Source organism: Monomorium pharaonis, chromosome 10, assembly GCF_013373865.1.
Source record: "Monomorium pharaonis isolate MP-MQ-018 chromosome 10, ASM1337386v2, whole genome shotgun sequence".
NCBI lineage: Eukaryota > Metazoa > Arthropoda > Insecta > Hymenoptera > Formicidae > Monomorium > Monomorium pharaonis.
In genome coordinates this window covers 513601-539996 of record NC_050476.1, presented here as the reverse complement: position 1 = coordinate 539996, position 26396 = coordinate 513601, and the positions used below count along the sequence as shown (strand labels likewise).

Here is a 26396-nt window from a genome sequence, read left to right as displayed (position 1 = left end):
AGTTGCATGATGAAACAATTAAAATTTTCGTAGTTTCTTATCTTCAGAAGATTTTGAACCAAATTACCGACATTTAAATTTAATTATCATTACAACATGACGAATATGTTTAAGAAACAGATTATGCTTTTACTATATTTTATGTACCTATATCAATAATTATATAATAAAATATACTTTCTAATATAAAAATATCTATTAAAATTTTCTTTTAATTTGATCTAAAAAGAATTAGCAAAAATAAATATAAAATTCAGATAATTTGTCTCTTTCTAGTCTCTTTAACATCGTCTCACTGACCCGAGGGAAAATTAAAAGGAAAGTAACTGCCGCTGAGGAACTACGAGAATGTGGAAACACGTAAGTCGTATTGTAATTATAAACATTTTTATATATAATACTCTAAGTATAGTGACAAAGATAAAAAATAAGAACACCATAGTAGATAGGAATGAAAGCACAATAGTTTATTACTAGCTTAAATGACTAGATGACTAGAGAACTTTCTCCCTTAAGCCTAAAAACAACATATACATAGGACATTCTCCTTTCTCTCTCGTGCAACGAGAGTTGCGGAGTTGGAAAATTGACGTTTGTAATCAATTAATCTTTGGAGGCGCTGCATCGTTGGTTTTATCATGGTACCAACAGTTTCAGGCTATCGATGGATCGTCGCCGCCGTGAGAAAATTTTTAATATTCAGAGCTAAAAGTCACGTTATTATAGTAAGTCGCTTTAAGGCGGTGATAGTTTATCAATTATTCAGGCACTTTAGTTCACAATCACGGTTCTTACAACGGTGAATCGACTCAAACCTCCATAAATCACTTGACAAATTATTTACAAAAATTAGTTAATACATCTGTGGTAATTAACTCTAAACAGGATTATTTCAATAATTCATCTATAATAATATATAATATTCGAACGATCAAGGAATAAATATACAAATTTTGGTAGCGCAAAGGAAGCCTGGCTTACGCAAACAATCATTAAAACCCCGCGCCTAAGAATTTATTCATGCTTACATTACTTGATAGTCTTTTGACTTTATGCAATACGTCCTTCAATTTCAAAAATAGTATTTAAATAATATTTTAATAGAATTTGCTAAATGCAAAATATATTAGTTTTTTTTGGTAATTTTAAATTAAACTGCCTCCGAGTTTATCTTTTGTCGCCTGGCATATTTAAATTAATATGACGGTTTTCTCGCCACTGCAGTAAAATGAGAAAAAATCACACGTATGCACGAGGTCTGAGAATATTAAAGCGATTATTTCAACATCTTCAACTTCTACGTGGTCTTCGTTATCGTTGTCGTTGTTGTCGTCGTCACGGTCGCCTTCGTTGTTTTCGTCGATTCCACATTTTGCTTCGACACGTCTATCGCGGTCGTCAGCGGCTTCTTGTTCACATCGCACACTTTTCGAGCTCGCCAGTAATCTGTAACAAAAATATTGAACAATTGTCATTAAAAACGTATTGTTTAAACGTCATTAAAGATTTACAGCGATACCGGTATTATGCTTCGTAAAAAACGCCAATTTATTTCGTAAAAGAAGCCAATTCATTCCATTCATTCGATACATTCCGCTCTACGTGAATAGATACGTGTCTTTGCGAAGAAACATGTAAAGTTTCTTGTAACAAGTATATTTTCAAGGTTCATTTACGGTAGCAGTCCGAAGTTTCATGGATCGACTGGGTCATCTATGGCGACGTAGCGTAACCTGTATAAGAACACCGTGCGGGAGAGGTACGAAATTTCCACAACAAAGACTGCGTCTTAGGGACACCCTAAGTTCGATCAGGTAGCCACCTGAGCGTCCTACCCTCGTTTCTTTCTGCTTTTCTCTCTTTTTCTAACTGACTAGTTGACAGGTGCGACTTAATGCTAACAACACACCGGTTTGGAAATCTGCTCTTTTCTCCGATATTCTGACAAAAATTTGAAGAGTATAAAAATCGTGTTTGCACCTTTGATTCTCTCATAAAAGTCGAGAGAAAATCTAATATACGAAACAAAGCGAGATACTTGATCGCATCACAGCTATGTAAAAAAAATTTCAATAACAATTAAACTTTGGTGAAATAATTTCAATTAAATGTTTGATTAATACAACCAAAATTTATTAATATTTTGTAATTATATTAATAGTGATGACCACGGTTAAATATTTGGTTATATTAATCAAACATTTATTCAAAATTGTTTTACCAAAATTTAATAACTATCAACTAAATTTGATTATTATTAATAAACTCATATTTTTAGTATACTACTGCATTAATTTTGAATAAATTTTTACAGTTAAGATTATAACGCTTACAATAGCGATAGAATTTGAAAATTGTCATCGTTTAATTATCTTACAAAAAGATAATTTTGGTGAGAATATACTGAACAAAGAGTTAATGATACTTTCATTCCTCTACAAATAATAGAAACCAAAATCATATTTAAGAATAATATTGTAAAATTGTAATGATATTCAAAATATTAAAACTAAGAAACTTCTTTGAAATTATATTGTTGTAACAAATAAACGATATTATCGCGATTAAATGTTTGTAACTCCAAGTAATTATCGAGATAGCCATAAAGATATCTACAAGATATTTTATTAAAGATATTTTTAAAATATCTTTAATAAGATATTTACAAGTCTAAAAAAATTTTGTTAAAAAATATGTTTATAGAATTTTTTTTTTAAATCTGAAAACATTTAAAAAGTTATTTTAAAGATATCTCCAGACATTTGAAAGCTGTCTCAAAATGTAAGATATTTTTTAGATTTTCTTTAAAGGTACCTTTGAAACTTTTCAAAAAAAAATGGAGGACAATTCAAGACATTTTTTTACCTTTCTATCTACTTTCTTTGGCTAAATTCTCGGAAATCTAGATTATTTTTTTTTTAACATTTAAATACGAATTAACCGTATTTATGATAATCGTGGCATTAGAACATATTTAGGTATATTAGCACTCGCAAATCAATGTAACAAACGCAATCCAAACCGACAAATCGAGATGAAAAAAATTCACACAACGGCCATATGTCGAAGACATGATCCTTTCTTCGCGCTTCTTTCTTTTTGGCAACGGTCCGCCATATGGTGTGCGAAACCGAGCTCTTCCTCGACCAACATCTTCTTTCTCCCTCTTTCTCTCTGTTCTTCTCTTTCCCTTTTGCCCTCTCTCCCCTTTCTTCTCCAGTCGTGCTTACGATTTCGCTTGTCAACATCTGTTTCCACGCCTCACCGTACCACGAAGTAGATCCTAGATGCATCGAAGAAAGCTCGACGCTTACCTGTCCATATGTCTCAAACGTGATTTCGACCCAAAAATTTTCTTTTGTTCGCGGATCCCAAAGCGTCCTCCTGGCGTTCTTTACTCCTAGCGAAGGATTTCGTTCACGAAGGAATCCTGCGCTCTCTATAAGACGTCTTCGATTTTACGGGGAAACCACACGAACGGATCACGAAGTTCGCTTTATAAGTCGCAATCGTAGCGATCTTTGTCAATGTCTCAAGATTATGTCGAGAGCTTTCGATTCCACATTACTAAAAATAATACTACACTTATTCTTCATTTTTGCAATACAATTTGTGATTATTTTTTTGTGTAATTAATTATAGATAAAAACGCTTTTTAATGTTCAATTATTTAATAATAATTTAAATAGTTTTCGATTATTAATTTAGACAGAGTAAAATATAAAAATTTGAACATTTCTTTATTTGACAAATTTGTTAATTTTATATAGATTTTAATTACTTTGTTTAATCTTGGAGAAACGGAGACATGTGACGACTAAAGTTGTTACGACAATATTATTAAGAAAAATTAAATATGTATGCGTGTGCATGTGTCCATGCATGTGTATCATACCGTATCTTAAATTAATAAATTTAGTCAGAATTCTCGAAGATGTTAGATACGAGAAAGAGAAGTACGAATTTGTGTATTTAGTTTTTGTATTTGCATCAAGTGCAACTTGTCCCAGCAGGTGGTGCACGACCTTCGTAAGGTCTCGCGCGGCACGGTATCGCGTGTTCGCGAGTCTGATTTAATCGTGGGAAAAGACGTTCCAGTCGTCATGGGCCCTTAGCAAGGGCCAACAGGTGTCTGTGGAAAAAGAGCTGGTTGCGCCGTCCCGCTCCGTTGGATTTTCGAGGGTCTCGTTGTGTTCCGGTCCAAGAAGTCACCGCATGGGGGATTATCAGTGCAAATAGGCACAAAATCTCGATTCGAAGTTTGAGAAATCGTACGTTTCTCCATCTTTATAAGATTATCGCGCACTTGTTGAAGCAACGTACGGACAATAATTTCTTTAACTTTTTATGAATTCCAATATAATTATAAAAAGGGTATTAAATCCACTTTTATCACGTTCTGATACAGGAATAAACATTTCTTTTAGATTTCCTTGTCTCTCGGAGAACAAGCTACGTTCAATATGGGATACGCGGCTTTAATTAATCCGATATTATCGGTTTCGTGTTTTGAGACATGCAATATGGATCGCAATTAAATTTTGCACTTGGTCGAAGGTATAAAATATGTCCATTGTGCAGAAGAATTCATGCGAGAAAATATGAAAGGCGGATGTAATTGCGTCATGCTTGAGAAATCCAAGGAATGCTATCGAGAGTTTCTTTTACTCCTTGGAAATGGGCCCTTTGATGATTCACGATGTCCTACAGGTATGCGTTATGTCGCCCGCCTCAGACATGCCGCGTGACTCATAGGCGTGATCTCATTCCTAATCGAGACGTTTCTTCCTTAACTGCACCCTGCACGAAAAACCAGCGAGCGATCGCATCTCGACGATCGCGCATCACACGTCCACTTATCTTTCTTGCGATAACGCGAATATCTTTTTTGTAGATATATTTGGTTATTACGTAGAAACCAATAGATTTCTTTTCCGAGTACAACAAAATTGAGTCAAAAGAACTTTACTACCGCCAATCAAATTTTATAAATAAATTTATAATTGTTTATTTTTTTCAATTTATTGAATATTCCAATATTTTCAAATATTCTATTTGGAAAAAAACTTTTTTTTTTAATATTCTATTTGAAAAAACCTTTATTTCCAATTATATAAATTACGTAGTAATTTCCTAATTGTAGAAGTTATCCATTTATTTACATTTATATACATTTTGTAAATAATTAAAAAAGACAGCGAAATATTTTTGATTCAATCTCACATATTAAATTCTATTCAAGATTCCAGAGTAATTAATAAATTCGTAAATAAAATTTCTAAAAGTTACATATACCTTGTATATAAATCGTCTTTAAAAGAAAAAACCTTCAGTTTAGGATTTAGACTACTTGGATTATCGCTGCAATGGGTCTGCGACCCGTTTACGACGCGTGCTTCTGGCATGTAAGAAATGGCCCGACGGGTGGAAGGCTGGTCAAAGGAGAGCGTAAGACGGGTAGCTGGGAGTATTTTAGTGAAGGACGACTATTGAGAAGAGAGGAGGAGACAAGGCGGAAGAAAGGCGACGGGGTTAGAATAAGAAAACAGGTCGGAGCCACGCGACCAGGTCTGCGCGTCCGGCTTCCCTTTCTTCCTCACGACTTTCCCGCCAAAAAGCCGCGACTTTGTTTCTATGACGCGACGCCACTAACGATAGATTCATAAATCCCGTTTCAGCGCCATCCAATAAGCCAATGCACATTTCCTAATAATCTCAATTTAATTATATTATTATTCTTCATCTTTATCTAATTCTCAGAACTAGAGAAAGATGAAGATTATGTTAAGCCGTAAAAATGGATATTAATGGGAGCATATTAGTTAAAGATTTGAATGTTGGAGTCAGGTTTCTTAACGAAACGTTGGTTACAAATAGCAAGTATCTGACCATACCGTGCGACGTATTATTACATAATTCTGTTCTCATCTTAATAAACTTTACAGAGGCATTCTATATCGAGTGCCATATTACTACATTGCGTGAGAGATATTTTTAGATTCATATCCGCGCGCATTAAATCCAAGAAGACGATTATTGGCCGACCTTACGTACGCCGAATTGCGTTTCATGGTACATGCATTCCACAAAGTTTTTACGCGTCCCCTGTCCATCCGGGAAAATTTAACGAAATTTTGTGACTTATGTTTCTTCATGCACATTCCGCGAGCGCGCATACACGCGTGCAACGCGTTTTGTCTAAATCGCCGTCGGACTCGCGTCGATAAAAATCGCGCGTTGATATTTCGCGAGTGAAAGAAGAGTTGCTCACCGTGAATGCTGGTCTGCCTTGAATATGGATTACTTCGCTTTTTACCGGGCGACCGGTCGTTCCTCTCGTTGTTCCGCCTCTGGTAATTATTCTCCTTATCCTCGGAGCACGGGTCCACTCCCCATCTCCTAGCGAATTTGCTCCTCTCCGCGTCTAACGCCTCCTGGAGCATCTCCATTGTCTCTCGCGAGTTCGGCCGGCCGAAGAGGCAGCGTGGTACTCGCGAGGCCATCGTCGTATTGGGCAACACCGTGTAGTAGATTTCGTGACAAATCGAGGCTACCAGCATTTCGAGAACTCGTTGTGTTTCCACCGTACGCGTAGTAGTTGAGCAAGCGGATTCCTAGGAATCTTTCGTTTTCCAGTGCGAAGTACGTACCCGCGCGCTTCTACGTTTCAGCAAATATGATCACCACAAGCGATCACCAAGAGGCGTTGAGCCTCTTTGAGTTCTTCCGTTAGGATGTGTTCCGGAAGAGCGGGTGAGAATCCTCGATCGTGTAAATTTCGCCAATCTATTCGATTTTTCTGTCAAGTTTCTTCCTCGAGGTCTTCGAACGGTCGTTCTTCGCGGGTTCGTGCAATGCCGAGCAGAGCTCCGTCCAAAACGAATTGACTCGGTCCTCACCGTTCGACGGTCAAACTGGTTCTGGTGGGATCGTTCCTGGCGGTGGAAGCCAGTCAGCTCGTATCCGTTTGAACGAAGCCACGAGGTCCGCTACTCCCCGCCACTGGACGGTTTGAATTCAAATCTGATTGGCGCGCCGTGCAGGTTGCGCAGTAGAAATGGCGCGAATTTTACGTAGCGTTGTCTTCATCGCGCACACGACGACATGCACTCGCGCGTTCCCCTTCTAATGCACATGATCTCCACGTGTATCTACCCTCGCCGCCGCGTTTCTTTCGTTCAAAATTGTCCAACGGATTATGCTAAGCGAACTCTTGTGGTAGGGAGGAGCGCGCGCGCACCATGAGACGTGCTTTTTGCCCTTTTTTTTTAAGTAGCGCGATGCATAGAATGATCACGATCGCATTTTGAGCGCGTCGCAATGGGATTTGAAATAATCTTTCTTCCACTGAGCTTTTTCGAATTGCGCTAATACGTCTTATTGATTCTAGAAGTGCGCAGAAAGATTCTCTTTGTCCCGCAGATTGCTCTATATCCTCAGTTTTATTCAAATTTGTAGATATTTAACATTTATTTTTTTTAATATTATTTCTTAAAATTAATTGCTAAGAGACAGATTTTAAATATCCACTTAAAAAGTAGTTAAATCTTCTAAAAAACCACCTGTAAAGAAGGATTTTATAATTAGATTAAATAGAAGATTTACGTAAGCCTAAAACAATTTCCATATTTGTGTACTTATATTAAATTCTGTTTAAAAAAATGTTACTTTATTTAACTTCTTGTATGTTAATAAAAGAACTTGATGCTTATACATTAGACCGATACAAAAAGTTTGTCCATCTATTTAGTTCTAATTTGAGGTGCGCTTTAGAAACTTAATAATATTTTTTTAGCAAAATTTATAGTAGAATAGATGATTTTGATCCTGTAAGCACACACCTATGAGACTGCAGGACAATTCGTTCAATTGTCGTGGGCACGATTACCCTGAGCATTTTTGCGGGAAGTCGAGCGTTCTGCAGCAAGATGAAAAAAAAAACGGTCATCCGAGCAGGTGAAGCAGTTGAAGAAAGAGAGGGAGAAACCAAGTGGAAGCAAGTCGCAGGCAAAGAATCGCCCTTCGAATTGCCGCAATCGCTTTCTTGGACGCATAGAAGTTTCGATAGACTCGGGCTTATGAACGAACCGCTTTAACCATAATTTTTGCGATTTTTATACAATTAGCATTATAACATAAAAGATGCATCGCATTGCTTAGCATTCCTTCGTAAGATCAATATCCTATCGTTCATTAATTTGTTAATGTAAGTTTCCTCCTTTGTCTTTAAATTGACTGTGTTGGCAATTAGTCAGAATCGCAATGTTTTTACGTTATCTTTTTATGTAATTTTCGTACATTCCTTCTATACATTTTTTCCATGAATACTAGGTATTGTATTGCAAGTCAATACGACTCGATAAGATCGTGCTTTTTCTATGCATTTTCAAGGTATTCAAAATGTAAAGAATAAGTTAAGGTCTTATCTCTTTAGGCATAGCAAATCCTTTGAAATCTTTCCAACAAAAATCGATTTGATTTAGTTCATTCGTAATCATGGATTGCATTTACATTTTTTTGGGGGTAAAATTTGTTTTTCTTATCGCTCTTTCTCCTATTTTTCAAGATGTTGGAAAATTAAAAAAAAATAATTTTATATTATCATAAAATTGTTTTTATTCAAGATATTTTTTATCGGCTATTATTTAGCTACTTTTTACATATAAATATTAACCCTTGAGTGCTACTCATATTTTTTTTTACATTAACATTATTATGGATGAAAATTTATTCACAAAATTAAATTCTTTTCACATTTTAAAAAATATCTTTTTACATTTTTTAACTTTATATAGATTACACAGCGTTAAAATAACTATGCTACTTACACTATTTTAATGTAATTAAAATATTAAGTATTACTTTATATTATTAAAATTTTAATAACAGAGAATATATTTAAATTTTAATAACAGAAAAGAAACTTAAATTAGTACTTGAGTGGAAATTTAATTACAGCAACCATTCACATTAAATTAGGTATACAAACATTTCAAATAAGTACGCGCTGTGTACATGAAATGAAACGTGTCACATGTTACCACCGCCACGAGATTCGAGAAGCGTAATTACAAATGTTCCGCGTGATACGGAGTAGTTCGTAACACAGCTCGACCAAGTCAAGATTCGTCATATCACGGCCAGCAAAATGACAGGGGTAAATTCGGCCGTTACGGAAAAGTACGGGGCGCGTTGCGCTGCAACGCGGCGACCGTGGTCGATGCGTTTGCGTGCACACGCGGCGTCGCATGCTCCTCTCGTATGCTCCATCATGAGCAGGTGAACACCGTGACCACCATGGGCCAGCGCGCCCGAAACGATCATTACGGTTTGTGATTGCTTCTTGAGATTTTTCCCTCATAATATCCACGAAAGGTCGGTCGTTTGGTTATTATTGCTGATTATTACGCACTTTGCTCCCTGATTACTCTCCAACGCGATATTGCAGTGGGCGCAGCGCTTGCAAGATTGTTGACGTATTATCCATCGCTACAATGACTCGTATATAACAAGAAATACACATAACAAAAATTTGAGTGTTGCTTGCAGAGCAATCTCTCTATCAAATCTTTATAGCGCGCAGATAATTAACTTTGGAATACTATTACTATGGGTGAATTTTTTTTAATCCAAAGTACTAATTCAAGTTTAGTAATTTTATTATTAAAATGTTGATAACTTAAAGCTTAAAAAAATTTACGATATCCAGACAAGATAGTCTTTTATCCTCATTTATTTATTAACGCGTACTAAAATATATTTACAGTGTTTACACAATGAAAAATAATTTATAAGACTTTACACTTTTTTCTTTTTTCTTAGAAAAATTTCCTGTCCTTCTTAATCAAAAAGGCAATGCTTATATGAACGATAAAAAATGCATAAAACTTTATTTTTGCTAAAATAATTTAATAAAATATATGAGTAGCACTTCAAGGTTAATGTATAAACATACTTCGATATGTGTTATCCTCCGGAACGTTTTTCCTGCTCTCGTTTCGACACAGCCGTTGGATCCCTGAGGAAATGCCGACTTCCTCCTCGTTTAAACGCGGGAACGTCAATATCCGTGGGGGATTTCGAGTTTCGAGTCCCCGCGCTCCCCATCGGGCTCCCGTTTCCGGTCCTGGTCAAGCAGACCGGAACACGCGGGGTTCCCAAGTACACCGTGACGTCGGTGCATCGTCAAAAATTAGGGAGAAATCGATCTGCAGGGGTTCCATGCCAGGATGTAGCTAATGCCTTAACTCGTACCGAAGACAATTACTGGTTCGACCATTTTTCATGGTTTTATGATCGACCTAATAGATGACGTGTTTATGATTTTTGAAAATTCTGGACAGTTGCGTGTTATCGTTAGATCCTCGATTTCTTATTTTATTTTAAATATTCTTATTTTAATTTCTTATTTCAAATATTCTTCTTTTTATCCAAGAAGTTAATGAAAGTAAAAATGAAGAAAACCTATTATATTACTTATATTATACCTTATTTTATTAGTTATATTATAAAAACTAATATTAATTTCATAATAGCGTTCGTAAGATTTAGCATCAATTACCCAAATACTGACAGTGTTCCAAATACTGGAAATCCGATCTTAAATGGTTTTTTTTATTAGAAGATTAAAATTTTATTTTTAATATATAATTTATAATAATAACTAAACCTGAAGAATTTAAATAAAATTAAATACAATTATATAATAATATAACTTATATATTTAAAAAAACTAGTTATAGATCGAATTTCCACTATTGAAAACCGTCAGCCGTCAATAGTAAGTGAACCATTTATCCTATTTTCAGATATATATAAGTTTTGTTTTTTAGAATATGTAAAATATATGCAATTTTAGAATATATATACATATATATGAATAGCAGCTTTTTTTGGTATTTGTATTTTTATCATGATACCATACGTGTTGGCTTTATTTGCAGGCACGACGTTACTTTGCTACAGAGGAAAGTGTTGGATGAAAAGATGATGGACACAGCTGACGTCGTCAGAAGGAAGAGAAATAGTAAGAAACATCGAGCAAAAGAAGTGAAAGAAAGCTGCGAGAAATAAGGTAAGAAAATTCGAAACTTTACCCTTTGGCCATCGGCGCGAGCACCTGGCAACATATGTGCCAAGTATAAAAGGACGAACGTCTCCGTGCCGGTCTCTCTCTCTCTCTCTCTCTCTCTCTCTCTCTCTCTCTCTCTCTCTCTCTGCAAATTCTCTCCATGTCCTTACTTAGGAGGCCCCGAAAATTCTGCGGAATCACCGATGCGTCTCGCGCGGCTTTCGTTCAGCATCGAAATTAACGGGAGCGCGCTGCGTATCGGTCGATGGTCTGTCAGCTGTTGACCGTGATTGTTGCCAGCCGCGTATTAACTCTTGTACGTCAGACAACATGCATTGCTATCTGAAAAGTCCCTCACTAAGCAACAATGTATATAATACTTATAAACATTTGGTCTGTTTTTTTCGCTGCACTGCTGCACTGGTGCAACAAGTTAGAATGAGAAAAAATATATTTGTCTCACTTTAATTTGTTGTACCAATGCATCAGTGCAGCTAAAAAGAACAAGTCAATTGCTTCTCGTTATGCAGAGGATGTTTTATCACTATCGCATTTCCTCTTAATGATGTATTCTGAAGTAATTTAAAAACGAAAATCGTATTACAAAAATGTCGAGGCTATAATACTTTTCAAATTATAAATAATTAAATAATTGATAAAACTTTAATCGCTCATAATTTGAATAATATTATAGTTTTGACATTTATGTGTTAGGATTTTTGTCATCTAAATTACTTTAAAAACTTACATTTTTTAAAGCAAAACCTTTGTTTCTTTCTGATTGTTATATTATCTAACAATAAGAAAATCAACGGTTCAACAACGATTTTTGCTAATCTTTTATTCTCTTAATAAAATACTAATAAGATATTTATACGTAGAATTTTGCTACCCTCTACACATTATAGAGTCGTTTAGGAAGGAAATGTTTTATTTAGAAAGCGACAAAACGAGGGACAGGAGCTGGATAATGAGGTTCCTGTTAAGCAACTATCTGCACTTGCAGGTATCCGAAAGTGTCTGCCTTAGGAAACTTTTTCCGCGCGCGTGTCCATATCAAACGGCGAAAATAAACGGAAGTAATCGCGTGACTACTTTTGCGAAGAAATTTGATATGTTCGGTCAGTCGGTTTCGTCATCTGCTCGCCGCAAGATGCTCCGTGTGCGCGTCGGAGTCAATTATCTCTTGATCTTTTTTACATTAATAAAAACAAAATAATATTGCTTTAAATTGTCTTTTTAAGAATGTATGTATCATATCAAAGCATTATTTAAAAAATGAAAATTTCATAGGTCGTTCTATTATTACGTTTGAGTATTGTGTAAAACTTGAGTATATTTTTCTTATTGACTTGAAAGTTACTTGAAAATTGTATTTCGTAATACTTATGTGCAAATTTCATAAGAAAATTATTTGTTACTTTTTTGGCATCGGATTTAAGATTAAAATTATTTACGACCAAAATTTTTTATTGCAAAAAAAAATAAATCTGAAAAGCCCTTTTAAATTTCTTTAACTAGTTAAAACAAATTTATCTTTAACTAGTTAAAGTCTCATTTGAGAAAATGCGACCGCATAGTTTGATATTCTTGATAGAAATGAGATGACGTCTGTATATCATCACGGTGGTATATCGTACTGGGAATAAGTGGCGAATGGGATGTACGCAAACAGCTGCCGTTGCAGATGCTCTGAAAATTTTGAAATTCCAGCCACGCCGTAAAGAGTGGAACGTCGCGACTGAATGCACACCTTCGAGGCTACGACCTTCGCGGGTAAAAGATCGCTACTTTCAAATGCAGAACTAAAGCTTTGAAAAGGAAAGATTTATGTAATTAAATATATTAACATCTTAATTAATAACATTTCTGGCTAGACAGCGATGTATTTAATTAATTTTTGCGAATGACTCACTCAAGAAGATTTATTTCATCAAATTTCACTCCGGTTCGTTTATCTCTCATTTGTTATCAGTTTCTCTTAAATCACATTCTATTTAATAAATGGTCTATAAAAGCTAACGTGACGTTGTCCCTACGTGAAGAAATTATTAAAGCCAAGTCGCTTTATTTCGTCTCAACAGGTCTAATTAATTCGCCATTCATCGTTCAGATTTATATCTTATAAAAACATGTTTTTTTTCTCTCTCTCTCTCTTTTGTTACATCTGCGCCGCTGCGTCGACTGTATAAGACTAAAATAATCGCGAGTAATTGAACCAGTTTACCCACGCGACGCAAAAATCATGCATTCACCGGAGCGGAGGAAACATTTAACGCAGGATGTTGCTGTGCACTTTGTGCGTGCAGCTCACGCTCGTTTATTTCTCTCTTCGTCGATACGAGCCGCGTAGCATCGAGCAGCTTCTAGCATGATGTAGAAAAAGACGAGGAAAAATTGCCGGTTGGAAGTCAGTCGTTTTCCAGGGGGTGGGGGGGAATGCAGTGACACCGTTCTTTGAGAGAACGACGACGCTCAAGGCCGCCATCGTAATTTGAGTCAATTTGGATCTCCCGCGCACCATGAGCTGTAATTCGTAAGATTTTTACAGACGTCGGATCGATAATAACTGACGTTTTTCTTGAACAAATAATGCAAACGTTTTTTTTTTACATTCAATAAAAGTGGGCGAAATTAATGTCTCAGTTTCTTAATTCGTCTAGAATGTTAATCAGAGTTTTGATCAATGATTTTACAAATTAACATATTATAAATAATTGAAAGGTAGAAAGACCGATTCCTGATAATTCTGTGGCATAAGAAAGTAGAATTTTTATTAGAATATAATCTTGTTATAATACAGTAAAATGCACATAAAAATTAGTATTAAATTCAAACTAAATAACTATATATTTTATTTTATTAAACAATTATTTACTTAAACAATTATTATTTTATATATAATCACGAATATAAAATTTTTTTTAAAAAATTTGAGAATCTTGAGACATAACTTACTCATGAAGAAATTTTATGGTTTCATAAAAATTCTTTTTTTATTCAATGACAATAACTGCGTATCAAGAATTACCATTTTAAATACTATATGTACTATAAAAATATGATCTTTTGCTTAAATTTAAGATTATCAAACTCTTTAAAAAAAAATTTATGTTTTACTGTACGAGAAAATAATTGTTAATTTAATTTTTTCTGTCATAAATAATGAATTCAAAAGATGCTGGCAATAAAACGTAAGGTTCCGCTACAAGTGTTCACTATCATATTCTCTGCTTCTTAATAGACATGTATGCCATGATAATTGTGCGGTTTTTACGAGATTTATTTAACTTGAGAAGATATCGTGGCGAGCTTCGGGAAGTTAGATCCGTTTGTGGTGGAGCACATAGAAAGAAAGCAAAAACGTCGTACACTGAGATTTCGAACAATGCGGGAGGAAGGCGTGTGACAGTGAGCTTTACGAATCTCCGCCGATCCAGCTGCTCGTACCTACATATTGTACATTTACCGTCGACCTTTCGAAGCCTCCACCTCCGCGCGATAGTTCGTTTAGATATATAGTCTGAATGCCGGCAAAAGACGAGTTGCCCCCATTGGAGGGGGTGGAACAGCTGTTTCGTTCAATGAGAGAGCTTGGATCGCGTGAATATTTAAAGATCCCAATGTTCTACGTTGCTTCTGCGTGGTTCCAATACATTTTTTAACGATAATTTCCGAAAGATAGAAAATATACGATTTTTTTACAAATGTATACACAGAAAGAACGATTTTACTTTAGTACTCGTTCTTATTTCTGTGTATTTGTAAGAAAATTCTATATTTCCTATCTTTCTCTAAAACTTTAGCTATATGTATGTGTATATATATATAAATTTATGTTACACAATATATGCAGATTTGAAAATTATTTTGTTGGACTATTAAAATAATTATGTAGCACGATGATAATAATACAAAAAAATTTTGATATTCTAATAATTAATATCATACATAATTATTTTAGTGGTCTAACAAAATTATTTTTTAATCTATACACACACATACACACAATTACCATAATTTTAAAAATAAAATTTAAGAGAGAATTCTTTTATATATCTAGTTATTAATGTTTTAATTTTATTATTTAACTGTTAACTTTTTAACTAGTTACTATTCAATCTAATGATATCTAAATTTCTAGATATCATTTACCAACAAAATTGTTTTTCTGTATAGTCAAACCAAAAGGAAAAAATCTATTATTGTCATTATTATTTCAGTAACATATTAACAATATGATACTTTTAATTTAGTTTTTAATTTGGGTTGCAAAAAGTTTGACGAGATTCTAATTTATTTTCATGAAGTTTTGACTAGTCAATCTGAAAGACAGATTGATGACGAGTTTAAATTTATAAATGAAAAAAATCTATCAGGAAGTGTAGGCAGGATAGTCAGATGTTGAAAGTAATTAAATTGCAAATAGAAGCAAAATGCATTTTTCACGTTCTATCATTACTATCATTTTTAAAAATTAAAATTTTTGTGTCATAAGATAAACGAAGAGATTCGAAGAGAACTTTTGTTCGCAAATAAGTACTAAAACATAATAACAGAATAGTAATTCACGATTTGTATTCTTGTATTTTTATGTGCTATACGTTTCAATTATTTTATACGATTGAAATATAATAAAAACGATGATTAGTTTGCTTTCCAAAAATAAAAATAGTCATGAAAAGTTAATGATTAATAACAAGCGATAATGAGGTGTATGTATGTGTATTTGCGTTTATACTTTAAAGATTATTATTATATTCTGAACAATATACATTATTATTACTCATGATTAGTTATTAACCTTCTTTAATTACTTTAATTATTTATTTTTTAAAGAAAAGATAATTTTGAAAAACCAAAAGATTCATTTAACGAGGACTTAACGTTTCAATGCGCACCAGATGTCGAGTATAATTAATTAGTTGTCACGAAAGATCGCTGTTCTTCTCATCATTTTGACGTAACTAAGTTCTCGTATTTCTATAGTCGATGCAGGAACAGGAAGGACATGTCCGTTCGAGTGAGAAAAAAACTGGTGGTTGATGCAACGAGGAACCATCTTGTCGTGTGGGTAATACGATCTTCTAGACAGTTTTACAGCTTTTACCGATTCATTAATTATAAAGCTGTTTGATATAGTTTAAAATATGTATATTCAGAAACCAAATGTTGGTCAAGTTGAACAGTGAAACGGAATTTTATTTAAAAATATTTTAAAGAAATTCTTATTACATATTTTTTTGTAATATGGAAATGAACAAAATTAAGTAGACATTAATACTCTGTTAGACTTCAAAAAGATAACTTTCCAAGAGATTAATAATTAAAGTTCTTTGTACTTGTTGTAAAACGCAGCCTATAAAAGACGCTCGTCTTCAGTCTCACAAAGTTTTTTGATTGTAAACTTGAGAAGACAACGTCGTTACCACGTTCTGTTCGCTTGTAGCAATTACAACGCGGGTGCACTTTAACGATAGGCCTCGAACGGAAAAAAGGGAAACTCAAAATAGCCGTTGTCACAGATAGCAGTCTCACAGACTCCTGGGAACGCGGTTCCCGCCAATTTCTTGACGAGTGCTCGAGGCGATGTAACGGCCGTTGGTCCGAGATGCTTCGAAAGTGGCAGGTGCAACTCGGGCCAAACTTCATTAAACACAATCCCATCTGCGCCCTCATACTTCCAAGACGTCTTGTGGCCTCCGCAACTTTTTGAGGAAGAGAGAGAGAGAGAGAGAGAGAGAGAGAGAGAGAGAGAGAGAGGGGGGGGGGAGCCTTAGCAACTCCGGAACCTCCGGTTGGTGTATCTGTTCTTCGTTCCTATTTCTTCTTCTTTTATCTTTGCTCGTGGGATGGGCAGATTGACTTGTCCGAGACAATTGCATAAAAACTACACGCTCTGCGTGACAACGACTGAACCGTGACAGGTGTCTGTTCTCGCGCAACGGAAGAAATTAAAAAAAGGGAAACGTTTGTGAGAACACATTAGACTATGTTTAAAATTTATATGTGTCGCAACGTCTCTTCCATTTGTCGGACATAATATTTTAGCACTACACAAAGAGAAATGTTATTTCAGTTTAACAAATTTTTATAAATTTAAAAAAAATTATGCCTTATAATAGTTTAACTGGAAAGTGCAATTAATTGTTTTGCAAAACGAAAAAATAGAATCGAGATCTCTATTCTCAAATATAATAATACATCATTTTTTTAATCAAAGAATGTGAAGGTGCATTAGCATGCATAATGAAAAATGTTGAATCCAGAGAATTTAGTCATAGTTCACTACATAGAATCATAGTTCACTACGTAAGCTGTTAGCCTATGTATCCATAATGAACCAGTGGTTCAAACTCTTAATACTTGTCGTATGCTGAATTTTTTTTTACAAATTAAAGGTTCAACTAGCCACCTAATGATAGTGGGTTATATGAATGGGAGAAGTAAAATAAATAAAAATACTGAATATATAGGAAAGTTTTTGTGTAACGAGAGATCATTAAAAATTTGTTTTATTGTGATGCATCACGAGAATTGAAACAAATTTAATGAGCTTCTTTCTTCTTCCTTACTTATTATACATTATAGATAAAAAAGGACAGGCACGTGGTAATTTTACACAGCAATTTCAAGATTTTTTTTACTTCAGACCAATTTTGAAAGTGATGAGCGCACGCTTTTTATATTAATAAAAATCGTTGGAGTTTTGGAAGACTGGTCGCTCTGTCGGTCGAACATAGATTATTTTTCAGAAAGAAGAGAAGCGCGTGGCTGGTCCTTCTGGCACGCGTGCCTGGTCCTTTAGACCCTTGAGATTTATTGATTTTAGAATGCCTAGTCAGATTACATATAGGAAATAAGATCGATTTGGAGATCGGGGGCAAACAACGTTTATCATATACCCGCATTATTCTCACATTGATTTAGGATTAATGGTATATGTAATAATCATTAAATCATTAATTATTTGTAAAATGTATTCTGCTGTTTCTTCTTATTATTTTTCCTGTATATTCAAACGGAAATCATAAAAAAGAACGAAAACATGTGTAAATATATTTTGTAAATTTCTATATATGTTTTTATATAAAAAATTTTACCAGGAATTTTCTTTTTAGATTACCATGAATGTTATTGTATTCCATGAACGCAATAAGCATTTTTATATAACATAGCGATCTGGAAGACAACAAAATATTTCATACAATGTGTAATCATTACATTACAAAGGCTATTCTTATTATTTCGTTAAAAAGTCTCCGAATATTCCATTTTTCTATAAATCTCTGCGAAACAAGTGACACTTTTTACAGCTTATTCTCCGCGGCGACGTCATCGAAGAGGTTCAATTCAAACGAGAAGCGAGGAATAATAGGCTTTACAAGATCTTTAAATTTTAAAAGGAAGGTACCCGAACAGCTGACGCATCTTCTAAGATATTCAGGTATCTCTCCCAACAAATTTGGAATATGATGAAAAGAACAAAGTAATTGATATCAGAAAGTATCAGCTGCAAAAATAAAATTTTGAAGGAAAAATATTCTGTATTTTATCACATAAATAATGATTGATTTCTCTCTTTTTTGTTCACTATAAACGCTATTACTTTAATATGTTACATATAATAACATAATAATACATTATTTTTATACAAGTAATATATTATACAAGTAATTATTTAAGTTATATATGTATATCGGGCCGATTTGGAACAAATTGCTGCTAATAGTTTCCACAGTTCTCACGATAATAGAAATGATGCCTCCCCTATGTTTCACATAATAGTGGACATTCCAACCAACCAATTAATACGGATAAATTTCTCTGTGGCATCTGGTGCGAGCGATATGATATCCAGGTGCTAAATGAAGGGTGTGTCTGTAGCGTTTGATATTTTTTTTACTGGAATTAGTATGAAATACGATCTCCTTCTGGTCGTCGAGTACATCGTTGGTGACAATAATTTTTGCCATTACAAGAATACGTTGAACGTTTGCTATATAAATTCGTAACACGCAACGTTTTACGTAGACGATATCGCATCCCAATATCGCATCCCGATTTCGCTTCCAGAATCACTTGAATCGAAATCAACGGGATCACGAGGAATGCATACCCTACAAAATATACCCTGCGGCTGATCAACGTTCACACGATTGCGCAGATGGCGTCATAAATGTTACAGTTTATCAAGTAACAAGGTAATTGGGGTGGGCGTAACCGTGACGGATACAGGGGCGATCAAAACCCCAAACTATTTGTTTAGCCTAGCTAATTAAAGAACGCTGTGTTTCCCAGCACCATACGCAATCTTTATTAGCACGTCTCTCATGAATCAATGAATCGTCAGTTCAATCTATAATACCAGGCGATTATTATCAGGAAACATACGAAATAGAATGGAAAGAAAACGAGGATAAAGACGTAGTGTATAAATAATGACAGCATCAATAGAACTTTAATAAAAAAGTTTATTTTTTAATAAAAGTAGCAAATGATTCTCTTTAATAGTCTCTATTTGTTATTATACTTGTATTATAATTTATGTATTATAGTCTCTATGAATCGGTCATTTCAAAAATCTTATAAGTCAACTTTTATTAAAATTAAGAAGTTATATACCTTAGCAAATTAAAAAAAAAATTGATTTATGCTTCTGAAGAAAATGAACACTTTCATATAAAATAGTTTTTTTAATTAGGGAATTCTGTAAATGTAATGACGAATTCTTCTAAAAACTTTATAAAATAATAGATTATATACTCTAAGAAATATTTAATTTTATTTTTCAAAAATACATATTACAGCAAAAAAATTTATAACATTGAATTTTAGTAATGTTTCAAAAGTATGTAATATATTTCAAAAGTGATATGTTTCATTCACTTAATGTATGATAATAAGGCTTTTTTTATTATTTTAACTATTTGTAATATAGTTATAGAAACTAAAAAGTTCTTTTCAGTTCTCCAAACGTAAATCTTTTTTACTTTTTTACTAAATAGCATACGCTATCCGTAAAATGTCCATAGAATGTTATAAAAACATTATATGTTTCATGGATGTCTGGATAAAGATCTACTATTTGAAGTACTTCTCAAATAACCAACTCACGTATAAAAGATTCACGCGACATATAATTCAATGTATTTCCATTTTACAATGCCATCGACATATTTAAAAACGATTTGTATCATCTCCTTGAAACTATTATCTCGTTATATTATATAAAAATAATGTCTTACAAGCTTTTGGTATCTTTTGAAACTGATTCTTTTTTCACGTGCCACATTAGATACAAGACAAAGAGTATTATAAAGAGAACGAGACCAACAATTATTATACCAGCGATCGCCATAATCTTAATGCCTGTCTCGATATTGCAAGTGGTTGCTGAAACAATATTGTTTTGTCATATTTAAAATGTCTATTTGAAAGTAAAAGCATGCAATAATTCAATCAAAATTGCGTAAAACATATACCATACCTATTCTTGTGCAATTATTGAAACATTCGTCAAGCACAATTAAATAAATATCGGAAATAACAACGTTGATCCCTTTCTCGACATTTATTGTAGTGTTTGTTTTACATATAAATATTCCATTTTTTAAAGCAGCAGAGAATAATCTCAGACGCCTGTCCATTGTGTCTCCTCTCCTTGATTTCCCTGTATGTATTGAGAAAATATTTTTATAACATATTTAAATAGGTTAATAAGAAAAAAAAAGATATTTTTTTTAATATTTCTAAATAAAAAGAATGAGAAATAATATTATACACCAAACAAGAATTACACGTTTATATTTATATTCATGCAGAATTTTTAAGAGCAATTTGATGACGAGAATTTATTACCATTTATAAATACTTCGACAAAAATGGAATTAAGGAAGAATGTGTCATTACTGTGATCGTAATTAAAAGTAATTTTATTCTCCTTATTGCTGTTTATTGGATTTTTGTCTGTATCTTTCCAACTCAAAGTCAAATCGACTGGTTTTTTATTGCAACTACCCGTTAGTGTTGCATTTGTCGGAACTGCAAACTTAAATAAAAACGTAATTGCATTTCATTGTACGCGGTAAAATCATGATTAAATATATGTATATATATTGCACGATCTTTTTGATAAATTATTTATTTACTTGAAAATCTACCTTCAACTGTGGTAAATATATGCCAATCGTCATGTTAGCTAGAACGCACGTCACTCCTGTCTTATTATCTTTAAGATGATAATTAAATTTAGGAATTGTAATTCTCGAAGGGTACGTATCAGTAGAGTCCGAACTTATTGTTGTACATTTTGTTTGACGCGTCGATGAAAGAGTTGAAGAAGACAACGTCGGAGGTGGTGTCGTAGTAATTGACGAAGTTGACGATTTCTTGGTTACAGTTGTTTCAGATGCAGCCGTCGTAATTGAGTTAGTCGCGAGTGTCGTTGAAGTAATCGAAGGCGTTGTAGCGATCGACGTCGTTGAAGACATTGTAGTGGTTTCGTTTGTTTCAGTACTTAACGAAGAAGTCTTTGATGTAGAAGGTATCGGTGTTATCGATTCTTGTGTTATTGTTTCAGGTGCAATCGTTGCATTTGTCACAACTGACGGAACGTTTGTGACAGACGATTTTATAGACAAGGTTGTCGTTGAGCTCGATTCTGTTGTTTTTTCCGTAGGAGTTTTCGATGCTGTAGTTGTTACACTCGTCGTTGGATTTGTAGGAGCTCTGGTCCCCGTCTTATTTAGTACTTGATACTTAAATGTATTATTTTGATTTGCCTCGGTTGTGCACGCAACTGTTAGAACAAATAGTTTATCGATTTGTTAAAATTAAATGTCTAACTAAAATACAGAAATAATTCCATATGATAATTCCATATCCAAAAATAGAAATACAAAATATAGAATAAATTTTAATAATTAGTTGAATCCATTACTTTGATATAAAATTATTGTTCTTGAAGACTACAACGTTGTGTATGACAAACAGAACAGACTTTATTTGATATTTTTGTTTAATTTATTAAAGGTTTAATAAAAAGATGTAATAAAATTTTTCATGATCCAAAACCCTTCCGACTCCAAACGATGTTTTACAAGCCGGACGCTACAATTTTTTAAACACTTTCTCAATAAATATCTGTGTGTTTTAAGATGCATTGAATGTTTTTATCTTTGTGTGTGTGTGTGTGTGTTTTTTTATTTGTGAGAGAAAAATTAAGAGATTTTAACTTATATTTCTCGTATATTTTATCGAAGAAAATCGATTCTTTAAAATAAATTATTATAAGATTATCTATCAAAACAATCGTTTTTTAAAGGATAAGATGGAGTTACCTAACTGTAGATCAATAATATTTCAATTCCAACTAAGAAAATCACTATCCCGATTAATAATGCCAAATACGTAGATGATCGCTTCATATTTTATTTCCGATTTTCGATTTAAGATTTTCAATTAACACATACGCACTACTATTTTACCGTATCTACCATATAATTAATATAGATTAATTGCAATAACTGCATTTAATATCTAAAATGTAAAAGAAAAAAGTAACTGTACACAACACACTGTACAACATATATATAAGAGAATTTCAGTCCATCTTGTTTCTCGCAATCAGAAGGAATACGCTCGGTCGATCCGTGCAGCAAGGGTTAATATAGACAATGAATATATCCCTATCATTAATAGTATTGATTTATCTGTCAAATCTTATCAATCAATCCGTTTTGGCCAGATGGTGTGATAAAAGTATCTTCAATCCTATTTTTTCCTCCTAATCAATACGCCGTATTTTAGGTGTCGTAATTAGCCTCAAACAAAAATTTATAAAAATTTCCACTTTTCTCTCTTTAAAATTTTTCAATAATAAAAAACACATACGGTTTGATTTTTTCCCATTCGTATGGGTAAACGCACTTACCTTCAGCTCGTGCGTCCACTCTCTGCATTCATACTACCTTCCGCGCTTATCACACAATGTACTATTCACACAAACACACACACACACACACTTGCTAGCATATTTTTTAGAAATTTTTATAATATTTATTTTATATATATATTTTTTAATTTACAAGTACAGTGACCAAGAATCAATGCTTTAATTAAATAATTGCGATTTATTTATATTTGATAAATTATCAAGAACGCTTGATTCCAGCCATTTAATTTCTACGGGCTTATAGCTTCGGGCTTAAAGCAAATATATTATATTTGTATCCGACAATGTCTATACATCATTCATTTGAAACGAAAGTGTAAAAGTTATTGCACAGTGGTTGAAAGGAGATAAAAAAGGAGTTCCTAAGATTTTGTAAATCTTAGGAACAAATTTTTATTTTTTTTTTTTAATAAAAATACAAAAAATATGAAATACAATAAACAAAATATGAGAGAAAATAAAGCGATTTTTTTACATAATTTATGAGTATATTGCAATAGAGTACATACTTACAACAGATGGTTAGACGCTGTGATCGTTAACGGATTACGCACGAATGTACCTCTTTCCGTTATATATCACTTGCGCCACCGGACATTATTTTCCATTTCCGCTATATTATTATTTTCTTTGTTGACGACTCGTGCCGCTGCAATCAAGACCGGTAAATCAAACTCTGTCTCCTTTTACCCTTCGAAGCCACCCCTTTACCAATTTCGTGACTCGCGAGTGATTGAGGTTTCAACTATTATTTCGACATATACAACATATGATGGTGGAAAAAGACAGCGAGTATTGTCGTGACGAAAAATCGCGTTCAACACCCGGTGATCATTAATCGCACATTAAGCCCACACCGATCATTAATTCCGCTCTCTAATGCAACGCTATTATTCTTTCAGCTGTCTAATTCGCGGTTTTGCATGGCTTTTTGGTCCGTTAAAGGAGAATTCTAATCTAGAAGTCAAATTTTTATACTATGTTTGTAAATTTTTTATTTAAAAAGTGTAAGGTTTTTTAAGAATAGAGTTTTGTACATATTAATACATATTTCAAGTATGTTTCAATTTTTTATTAAAAAATAACTATAAATTAGCGCAGTGTACAATATTGAATAAGATCATAAAAAAAGCTTTTACAATTCTGCTTATTTGACACAAAAAACCAAAGAGATTCATAATTGATATGAGTTTAGTTATAGCATACTTAATTGTGCATTAAGCCCGCACCGATCACTGATTCTCTTCTCTAATGCAACGCTATTATACTTTCAGCTGTTTGATTTGCGGTTTTGCATGGCTCTTTCATTCGTTAATTTCCTGCGTGCGTAAGCGAAACTATGGTGGATTTGGTTTTACATATTCTATATATTACCATAGATTTTCCTAAGCAAATGATGAATTTATAGTACATTGACACATTATGTAAGTTGAAAGAAGATATTACCCGTGTGGAAATTCATCTAGGCATGCCCTATTTAATATTGGCCCCATACGGGCGTTACTTAGGCATCCAAAATAAAGGCTTTTCGGACTGAAACCTATTCAGAGCCTATTCAGGACCTATTTAGGATATTTGAACTTGGGCTTGCCTGAATTGGGCCTGATTTAAATTTACAACTTTTTCCCCAAGACTCACAGTTAGGTTTGCCCGGTTACAGCTCGTATAGGACTTAGTTTGAATTATATGTTTGCTCCAAAACAGTTATATTTAGGTTTGCCTAGTTATAGCTTTTTTTCTCAATTTTTATATTTTAATTATTTTAATATATTAATTGTATTAGACTTAAATATTTCAAAGTAACATACCGTTTTTCATATCTGATAGACTGAAGTAATTAGCTAATACATTATTTATAAAATCTATTATTTTATTGAGTTTGTTGTCTTCTATGTTTGGCTTTTAAATAGATCGTAAAGAAAAACAAAAGTTTGAAATAGAATATTAATTGCAAATAATCGATATCAGATTCGTAATATATATTTTTGTAAGATTTTTAAAAAATACCATTTCTGTATTACAAATACTGATATCTATTTCGATTGATTAAACGATACGATTATATGTATAATACATAATGCATAAAATATAATAAATAATTGATATATTTTAAAATTGTTGTTTTTATTTATTTATTAAATATAATAAATTGGGCAATAATATATCCTGTAATTTTGGCCCAATTTATTTTACATATATAAGCCCAATTAAATATAATTAACCATCTAATTAACCATTTGAACGCTTCAAAGTATTAGTGCTAAATAGATTGCAATTTCCATCAAATTATTAAGGTTATGGAAAAAGATAAATTTAACAATGAAATTAATAGATAAAGAAATTAATGCTATTTATTTTTAATATATTTTGCAAAATTTAACTGCTTTTATAAATAATATAATTGCGTCAGTTTATAACATATATAGTACAGGGAAATTAGACTCAGAAACCACTGTTTCGAGAAAAAATTGTAAGAGGCACTTTTATTGCAGATTCTTAATCATACAAACATATTAAACAAAAATTCAACTCGGAAAAAGTTGGGAATTATTGTGTAAACAATGAAAGAAAGTGAAAATTTTCGTTTTTTGGCAATAAAAAAAATTTATTACTGTTAGCAAAAAAACAAAAAATGTAAGCTTATAGGTATTAAAAATATCTATTAAATGAGCCGTCGAACGTTCCAATTGGTTTATTTTTTAAGGAGAAAAAAATTAAAAACTGCTAAAATTTACCTTTTTTTAAATTGTTAATAAATAATTAATAACTAATGGCAAATTCTTGTAATAGGACTTAAATAGTAGCGGATACTATTCTCTAGAAGTCTTGAAAATTTTAGCCCAAAACATTCATAACTTTTGACACAAAGCGATTTGGTTATTTAATTATTTAATTTTTAATTACTAATTATTGTTTATACAACTTTTTCCGAGTTGAATTTTTGTTTAATATGTTTGTATGATTTTTCCGAATAAGAATCTGCAATAAAGTGCCTCTTGCAATTTTTCTCGAAAGTCTAATTTTAATTTTAATGTACTAATAAGTATATATAGACAATAACACGTACCCAATATCAATAAGTCAATTGGGCTCAGTAGATAGAGTACAAGTTTTGTAATCCTAAGGTCCCGGGTTCAAAACTAGCAGTGGCAAGTTTTTAATTATTTTATAAATAATTTTAGAATAATTTTAGAAATAAATAAAAATTACTTATATATAAAATAAAATAAAATAAATACAATAAAATAAAATAAAATAAAATAAAATAAAATAAAATAAATAAATAAAATAAATAAAATAAAATAAAATAAACTACAATAAAATAAAAATAAAATAAAATAAAATAAATAAATAAAATAAAATAAATAA

The 26396-nt window shown here is 32.8% G+C and overlaps 2 protein-coding genes and 1 long non-coding RNA gene across 4 annotated transcripts in view; 1 reads left to right on the top strand and 2 right to left on the bottom strand.

The window, feature by feature from the left end:
• Positions 1 to 26396, top strand: part of LOC118647696 — a 79246-nt gene that overhangs the window by 38232 nt on the left and 14618 nt on the right. The window contains exons 5-7 of one of the 2 annotated variants that reach the window (XR_004964855.1): positions 277 to 360; positions 10944 to 11074; positions 18388 to 18605. This is a non-coding gene — a long non-coding RNA (uncharacterized LOC118647696). Of the gene's footprint in view, positions 1 to 276; positions 361 to 10943; positions 11075 to 18387; positions 18606 to 26396 lie in introns of those variants that run through there. The other variant, XR_004964856.1, reaches the window with a different exon arrangement.
• Positions 445 to 7914, bottom strand: LOC105833841. The gene is made up of 2 exons (XM_012675871.3): positions 6272 to 7914; positions 445 to 1446 (listed from the first exon to the last, which is right to left on the bottom strand). Exons 1-2 carry the CDS (start codon positions 6558 to 6560, stop codon positions 1298 to 1300), a joined length of 438 nt encoding a protein of 145 aa, XP_012531325.1. The 5' UTR covers positions 6561 to 7914; the 3' UTR covers positions 445 to 1297.
• LOC105833840 (cell wall protein DAN4) lies at positions 15335 to 25334 on the bottom strand. The gene is made up of 5 exons (XM_012675870.3): positions 22419 to 25334; positions 21235 to 21872; positions 20933 to 21122; positions 20562 to 20744; positions 15335 to 20467 (listed from the first exon to the last, which is right to left on the bottom strand). The coding sequence occupies exons 1-5, from the start codon at positions 22498 to 22500 to the stop codon at positions 20316 to 20318; spliced, it is 1245 nt and encodes a 414-aa protein (XP_012531324.1). The 5' UTR covers positions 22501 to 25334; the 3' UTR covers positions 15335 to 20315.